General features: G+C 38.6%; 1 protein-coding gene across 1 annotated transcript; it reads right to left on the bottom strand.

The window, feature by feature from the left end:
* Positions 1-3679: 3679 nt before the first annotated feature.
* Positions 3680-6211, bottom strand: LOC104417844 (G-type lectin S-receptor-like serine/threonine-protein kinase LECRK1). Its single transcript, XM_010029051.3, is given in 2 exon segments — positions 3680-5982; positions 5984-6211. Coding segments are annotated over 2 exon segments (2391 nt in total). The 5' UTR covers positions 6194-6211; the 3' UTR covers positions 3680-3801.
* Between the last annotated feature and the right edge of the window lie 2789 nt (positions 6212-9000).

Below are 9000 nucleotides of genomic sequence, written 5' to 3'. Positions count from 1 at the left end.
TCTTATAAAAAGGGAAGTTGTTTTCCCACCATCTGCGCTTGTTTTTAGTCCGTGCATAATGATTCCACAGATTGATTATTTTCTATCATCCAAATATTGAAAAAGTCAGAAAAAGAAAAATTTCAGAAACAGCTTTCCTTTTAACAAATAGACCTTAAATTCTAACTTGCTTGTGCCAATGTCATTTGGTAATGTATGAAGCTAAAAAATAACACAGTAAATGCACTGATTAGCTTGTTCACCATAGTCTTATGTTAGGATGTGTTTGTTTCGAGAAAAAACATCTTAACGAAGGAAAGTGCATTCTAGGAAATCATTTTCCAAAAAAAGTGTTTTCCTCTTTTCAAATTAAGGAATTCATTTTTCTGACTTTAAGCATACATTTTTTTTTTTTACCATAAATGAATTTCGGTTGACTAATCATTTTAAACAAACTAAAAGGGTGAAAGTTTAGAAAATTAATTCGCGAAAATCACCAAACAAATGCACCTTTGAATTCAACTTCTCGTTGAAAATTGTTATATAAATTCAGTCTCATCTTCTCCAAAGCAAGTAAATGCCATGTCGCTTTCCTTTCACGTATGCAAGCGACATGTGATATGTGCATTAGGTGGGGGGCCCTCCCTAATTATGTCTTTTGGATGAAAGGACCATCGCGTCATTGTCCCTGTTTCTGTTGAGTTGGCAATGTGGCAGGAGTAAACATAGAAGTGAAGTGCCTATACGAATGTATATATTTCAATATCAACTCTTTGTTTGTGCTTTATATAGCTTTAAATTTATAGAAAGAATACGATTAATGACGGCGAAGGTCATCTCATGAGTTCTAGTGGGTCAAGCACGGCAACGCAAAAATTTGGTGCTTGAAGACTTGGGACTTCACCAAGAGTTTGCGGTGGAAAATGAACTACATTTATTTATCAAGACAGAGCTTCAGCTGTGTCAAAATGATGTGATTGGACTTAGGGGTGTGTATGGTCCGGGTGAGCAGTTCTCGACCTAGGACCGAGAACCGCCTGCTAAGGATCGGTTCAAAAAAATTGGAACTGTGAACCACTCGTTAGTTGCATGGATCCACTCGAGAACTGGACTGCCAGTCTGATCCAATTTCCAGATGGATCAATGGAACTGGTCTCACCAATAATAATATCGTTTTCCAAATCCCGCCGTGAATACTCTTCATATCGAGTAATATTTTTATTTAAATTGAACCGGCTTAATTAAGAGAACATTTTTTCTTTATTTTATTGGAAAACACTACCAAATAAGAGAAATAGATTTTTTTTTCTTGTTTTTGAATCATTTCAATTGAAATCTAAAATATTTTTTAAGTTCAAAATTATGGTGTAGATGTCTTTTCCTTTATCCCCTAATAGTGCTCAATCTCTTACAACATTTGCTTTACTGAATTCTTTCTATAGAAATAATTCCACCAGTACTCCACATATTCTTGAACATAGTGTCCTATGTGAGTCCTAGAAGTGTCATTTGAAGGAGCCACTTGTTGAGTTGCTAAAAGACAGCTTACACACTTTACTAAATTCTTAAAGAACATGGAAATCTTGAGAGGAGATGAAGTCCTAAAATTTAGGTTTGCTAATTAGTAGTTTCAAAATTTATTTTAATATTAAAAATTAAAAATTATTATATTATAATCAGTCTAGCCCGAATGGGCGGATTCGCTCATGGAACCGGAACTGGACCAATTTCCACCGGTTCCCATAAATTGGAATCGGGAACCAGACCAATTCCCTCAAGAACCACTGGTTTCGGGTGGTTCCGATTTGGTTTCAGGAGGTCCGGGCGGGTTCCAGTTCTTTTGCACACCCCTAGTTGGACTGGGCATCCAATAGTTAGTCGTGGATTCAAGATTCCAAATAAAAGCGAAGTTTTTTTTTTTTTTTTTTTTGGCTATCGAAGACGAGAAAAGTTGGCAATTTAAAAAATCTAATAAATGTTGATAATTAACTCAAATAAGAGTTAATATTATAAAATAATTAGTAAATTAATTTAAAAAGTTGATAATTACTCTAATGATAGTAAATTTAAAAGTTGCTGGAAAGGCTGAAAAAGGTGGCAACTCAATATAAAAACTTGGTTTAAAAATAAACTTAAGTAAGTAACTTATACGAGAGTTTGTTATTGAAAAATAGGTAGTAACTTAATCGAGCAGATGATTCATACAAATAAATTATGGTAATTTCATAAAATAGTCAATACATTAGAATCAATCATAAGTAGAATAAAAAACTAGGTACTGTAAGAGAAGTATTTTTGTCAGACATAAGAGAAGCCGATAATTAAAATTTTTTTTTATTAGTTAGCTTAAATAAGAGTCAAAAGCTTAAAAGCAATTGGTCATTAATTGGAATCTCAACAGGTGCCCAACGCTACTAACTTCAATTAGAGTACGCATTAGTAACGTGATCACTCTAATTGAATTTGATCATTTATAGAAAGAATTGGTGAATTCAAAAAGTTCACAAAAGGAAAATAAAAGTGGTAGCTCAATTAAAAAAAATTGTAAATTCTAGTAAAAAAATTAATATTTTTTAAACAACTCAAATGAGAGTTAAAACAACATAATTGGTAAGTTCATTAGAAAAAAATAGAAGAAACTCAGATAAAAGTTGATAATTTCATGTCATAGTTGGTAAATGGTTGATAAGAAAGGTACATAAAGAATTGCACACGCGAAAGCACAACTTTTTTGTCCTGGATAAGAGGAGTTGATAAAAATCATATAATCATCACTTGGTTATACAAAATTAGTTGGTAACTTGATTGGAGAAAATTGTTAGTTAAGACAAGTTAAAGTTTAAAATTAAATAGAAAATTTGATAAAAATAGAAAATAAATCAAATATATGTTGGTAAGCAACTCAAATGAAAGTAAATCAAAACTAGTTAGTAACTTAATAGGAAGACAAACACGTATATTTCACACAAACAAAGGCTGATAAATTCATATGAGAAAGGGTAAAGTTAAGACATCTGTAAGAAAGACAAATAAAATTTGGTAATAGTAACAAAAGTTTATAATTTTAAAAAAAATGAATGTCGGCACTTGAGTAAAAGTTGATAATCCAAAATCAATTAATAATTTAATCACAAAAGTCGATAAATCACTCCAATAAAGATGGACAAATTCATATGAGATTCGGTAAGTTTAAGACAAAGAAAAATTAGTGAAGGATAAAAAAAAAAAAAACATTAGTAATATGCAGACTCGATAATTAAATATGACCAAAAAAAAAGACTCGATAATTAAATAAAAATGTCAAGAAATTACCCACAAGTTATTGAAAATCAGTTGAGGGGTAATTTTTCCTTTACTCTCATTTTCCGACACTAGCTCCTTTCTAAATCTACTGGCACAAAAAAGTATTCCAATTTCTTTTAACAGGAAAGTAGAATCGTCGAATATTTCATCTGTAAGAAGTTTTACAGCAGAACGACACCGCTCACGTTACGAAACATGTTTTCAAATTCAGTTGATAGGCAAACTTCCCTGTCCCCTCTCCCTCCACCCCATTCTTTGCACTTTCATCGTATCCGGCAGAATAGCACTATAAGGAAACAGAGAACTTATGATCATATCTGTCTCCATTGGAAAGCAATGAATTAGTCAATATAGTTTCTGCATTATTTTAACTTCCCAGAAGAAAGAATAGCAGAGAAAGAACAATATTGGCAAACAAGTATCACGCCTCACATAAACCTCTCAGGACAGTTTCTACACATGATATTGACAATCAAATGCATTTCTGTCAATGACGATCGGCACAGTGTTGGTGAAAGTCTATATAGCACTGAGGAAGGAAGAAGGACAAGGAGGTATGGGGATGTCCACCGTGCCTTCCAGCATCAGAAGCACCTTCCTCATCGAAGGACGGAGCGATGGCTCTTCAAGGATGCACCAAAGAGCCACTTTCACCATTCTCTCCAACTGTCTTCTGTCGGTCGATTCATCATTGACTAGTTTCTCTAGCTCGCGCTCCTGGAAACAGCTGTAGGCCCATTCTTCGAGCACGGCTTCATCATCAGGAAGGCTCCAATCCACACTTCTTCGGCAGCAGATGATCTCCAGCAACACGATGCCAAAGCTGTAAACATCTGCTTTCACCGTCACTGGCAAATTCTTGTGCCACTCCGGTGCAACGTAACCCCTCGTTCCTCTAATCCTTGTCATGGTGTTGGTTTGATCTGGCTTCATCAGCTTTGATAACCCAAAATCGGATATTTTTGCTCGCCTACATTTGTCGATTAGTATGTTCTGTGGCTTGATATCGCAGTGAATGATCTGGGTTTCACACTCTTCATGGAGATAGAGGAGGCCTCTGGCTATGTTTCGAGCAATTCCCATTTTTTCATCCCAGCAAGGTTGTTTCTCAGGCGTGAAGAGCAGATCCGCAAGCGACCCGTTGCTCATGTACTTGTACACCAAAAGCCTGTCGTGTCCGTCAAGACAATAACCAAGCAATTGGACGAGGCTCCGGTGATGAGTCCTCCCGATAATTTTCACCTCGTTTTGGAATTCGCTTTCAACATCCGATGAGACCTTCTCTAGTTTCTTAACTGCAACAACCTCGAGGCTATTCAACAGTGTGCCTTTATACACTGTTCCGAATGCTCCCCTACCAATCTCTTCGGCGAAATCTTTGGTTACCCTCTTCAGCTCTTCATAAGTAAATGATCTCGGCGAAATATTCTCTATCATTGTAGCGCTTCCCTCCTTGGGAAGTATTTCATATAGCCGAACGCGATACCTGTAAACAACAAATCCTGACACTGCCAGTGTGATTAATGCGAAAGCAGTAGATGATGCAATTGCAAATAGAATGGCTCTCCGAGAAGGCCTTTTCTTTCCCTCCGGCATGAAGCCATTCGCTCCATTCCCATTAGATCCAGTCTCCCCTACCTTGATGGAGAGTATGTTTGCATTATTGAGGTCTCTCCTGCCATATTTCAAAGGAAGCCTCATCTTTTTGCAGGATTGGGCATTGTATATCACTGCTTCGCAATTGCAATCCTGCAAGCATGCCTTTTGACATTCTTCGTTGGTAGAAAAAGTAAGATCAGCATACGCAGTATCCTGCCATACAGTGTTAGAGACCGGTTGAATAGTGTACCTAGGGGCTGCGTCTGCTCTCATGCAGCTATCTGCAGTGAAGTTCCTCTCGCACCCAGATGTCCAGTTCCCAGGGTTCACATATCCGAATCCTGGAAGACACTTGCACTCGAGATTTTGATCATTCATGGCGCAAAACCCGTTGAGCCCGCATAAGCCCTTGGGCATACATTTGTTGTCAGAAAGCGACCATATTTTTGACAAATCCACATTCTGGGTCGCGTTGTACAAGTACAGTCGCAAAATCCCATCTGGGTCGATTCTCAAAAGGTAGACTATTCCTTCTTTTGGAGGTCCTCTACTTGCGGTGATATTGTTCACATATGTACCTGTTGCGTTCAACAAGTAGAGAGAACCGTCATTATCGAGATATAGTGTCACATTGTCACCGACTCCGGCGGTGCCAGATGCCCAGTAAGCGTGCTCGCCCGTCTCTGGAGTAGCTACAGGATACTGCACGAGGTTTCCATCCTTTTGCATTTTGAGGCGAAACAAACCAGTCGATTGGTCGCTCTCGGAAGCGCTCGAGCACAACTGTTGGCTTGGTGATAAATGCTGGCCTGCCAAGAGGGTGTCAGTCGGCAAATCAAAAGTCTGCCATATGACGTCCCGCCTTGAGTTATACAGAACGAAATTGCCAGTGTCGAGCATAGAAGCTGAGACCGCAGTCTCCCTCGGAATGGCAACAAACGTCTCTTGCGCTTCTGTAGACTGCAGGACAAGTCTCCCGTCGCTGGTGAAACGTAGGGTGGAATTTCGTGGGACCGGAGGATAGTCTCGGTTAGCGGTCCAGACTATGGTTTTACGCGGAGTTCGTGGAAGGAAAACCCCGACCGCATAACCGTCGCCCTCGCTGATAGAACCCGAACGCGAAGGCACCGGAAGGCGAGAGCCAGAAGGAGTTGAAGGTGGTGGTGTTGGGTGCGAGAGAAGCACCGAGGGTTATGTTGATCTGTCTTTGTGCAGTTGCAGGTGTGAAGAAGATGAATGCGAGTGCGAGAAGAAAGGGAAGCGTAGCAACCATACGAATGAAGTGCTTGCAACGAAGGGCGGAATTAGCCATTAAAGCAAACTGAGGTCTACTTTTAATGCTACAGAACTCGTTTTGTGGTGTGAACAATTAGCTCTTTGGCCCATGCTTTATAGAGCAACATCAGCTTCTAAAATGGAAATAATAACTAGAGGTCTTGACTCTAGAAAAGTCTTGTTCAAAGAAAGCATGAGACTCCAGACACGGACGTTCAAATGCCTTGTTCCCAGAGATTTCTTCTATTTTTGTTTTCATAAACTCGCTGACGCGGTGCTGTTACGACTGGATGGCTTGAGTTTAGTCCATGGTCGAACCACACCGTCTTCCAGCGGGGTTCCTAATTTCTACATTAATTACTTCCGTCGTTGTCCTTTTTTTTTTTTTTTTGCCTCTTCTTGTTTTAGCTTTGACCAACAAGTTGCTTACTTCTGTCGATTTTAGCAGCCGGGCCCACTTTTTCCACAAGTCTCCCCAGTGATTATTTTAGTAAGTAGATAGAGACAGCTTCTTCTGCGGTTGACCCGTTCAAATGCGGGTGGCGAAGCACTCGGAGTTTTTTAAGTTTGCAAGTCGTTGTCTCGTTGCGAGAACTTTTCTGGCGGAAATTGCACGCTCCAACGCCTTTTTTATTCTCCAATTTGCCACAACTTTTACTATTCCGCAGCTTTACTTATAAATGAAAATAATATGAATTGTAATTGTCATTATTGTTATCTTTTAACTATATTAAAGTGATGTGCATCATGTTCGACCAAAAAAAAAAAATGCCGTGCATTATTATCATTATTATGCTATCTTTATCTATACTAAAGTGGTGGAAAATAATTGCCTAAAATGTCTTAATCCTATTATACAATGATTAATTTAGCTCTAAACTTTTTTATTTAATTTTAGACATTAAGATGATCTTTCCGGCCAATTTTGGTCAAAAATTGATAACGTGAACGCTAATCATTTTACTTGACATGGCTAGTTGACATAGACAATTTTTTTCCTTCCTTCCTTTTTGTTGCTTTCTTTTCCTTTTTCCCTTTGATTAGCCACAGGTGAGGGCCACCCTCACTTGAGTGACCATCACCCCCACCAAATTGAGCAAGCGCATCATGGCCCTTCCAGACCACCATTTGCCTAGGTTCTCCATGGCCAATAAGGGTCACCACTGCCTACAACTAGCTATTGCAACCCTCACTTGTGGTACCAGCCATAGGGAAAAAGGAAAAGAAAGGAAAAAAATTAAAAAGTTCCGAAAATTTAAAATATTACAAAAATTATTCACATCGGCATCACCAGTTATACCACGTAGGAAGGTCACTGTTCACGTCAATGATATCTAGTTTGGCTAGAGGCAATGCACTTGCTCTTCCATTCCCATAGTGTGAACGAGACACTAGAGTTTCATACTACTTTACTAGTGAAGACTGAAAGTCATTGATCGAAATAATTTAAAGAAATGAAAAGAAGCACATTGGATGATTCATATGATGATGAAGCTCTTGCAACGTGAGGTACATTGCATAAATTTATTGTACGCAAGCTCCTTGCAATAACGGTTTACCTAACCCTTTGACCTCTTTCGGGTTCAGTTGATATGGAGAAACCCCCCATCTGATTTGATCTGATTGACCCGATGGCTACATCTAATATGTAATGAACAAATGGCTCCTTTGAGAATAAAGAGCGCAACAAAGTATTAACATTAGTAATGCCGGTAATCATGACTAATGACAGCGATGGCTCGGCAACACTCGATCCTTAAATCGGTCTCTCCATTGAGGAGGAAGAGAATGATCTCGTTGGTACACGATTTCCGCTACACCAGCACGTTTCAACACTTTACCAGTCACCCACTGGCTCGAGCCGTGCCGCCAAGCCGAAACTAAGCTTGTAGCAGTTGACGGGAGTTTTTATTTCACAAGTAGCGGCTCCGTTGGCCAATACATTGCCTAGGGCTAATAAGAAAAGCAAGCAACATTTCAAAGCTATAGTTGAGAATCGGATTTATAATAACAAAATATGAGAAAAAGATAGGGAGAGAGAGAGACGAGGCAATCGTGAAGAGTTGGTGGATATATGTATGCATATGTATGATGCATAAGGAAAAGTGTCAAAAATATCTCAAATCTATTGTATTGATATCGATATAGTCCAAAATTTTATAATAATGTCAATTTAGTTCTAAACTTTTTATCTTGGTATCAATTCAGTCTTGAACATTTTAATTGTACCAATTTAATCCTAAATCTTTTGAGATAATACTAATATAGTTCTAAACATTTTAATTTTGTGTCAATTCAATCCATTCAGCTAATTTTAGTCGGATGTTGTTGATGTGGACTCCAGCCGGCTTACATGACATCACTGACACTGCGATTTGGATACTTTGTAATAATATTTTAATAATTTTTTATTTTTATTATTTTTCTGATTTTCTTTTTTTCTTTTCTTTTTTTTTTTCTCTCCTTCCTTTCTTCTTCCTTTATGCGGTGGCCGGCCACTGGTCACAAGCAATGGCTGGCCACCAACCATGGTTAGCCTCGCCTAGGCCAGGACAGCCCCGACAATGGCTCCCCTCGCAAAATCTAACAAGGCTGACCCTTGCCCAAGCTAGGACAACCTCATAGGGTATCATCTTGGCTTAGGTGACGGAAGCCTTCATCGGGGCTCAACCTTGCCATGGCCAGGCAAGGCCAACCCGCCTAGCCATCGTTTGTGGTTGGTGACTGACTGCTACCTGAAGGAAGAAGAAATGAAAGAAAAAAAAAAAAAAAGAGAGAGAAAAAAATTAGAAAACTAATAAAAAATTGAAAAATTATTATAAATTATCTACGCCAGCATTGATG

The sequence above is a fragment of the Eucalyptus grandis genome, chromosome 8, assembly GCF_016545825.1.
Source record: "Eucalyptus grandis isolate ANBG69807.140 chromosome 8, ASM1654582v1, whole genome shotgun sequence".
NCBI lineage: Eukaryota > Viridiplantae > Streptophyta > Magnoliopsida > Myrtales > Myrtaceae > Eucalyptus > Eucalyptus grandis.
Note: the sequence above shows the minus strand (reverse complement) of the source record. Positions and strands in the feature narration are given on the sequence as shown.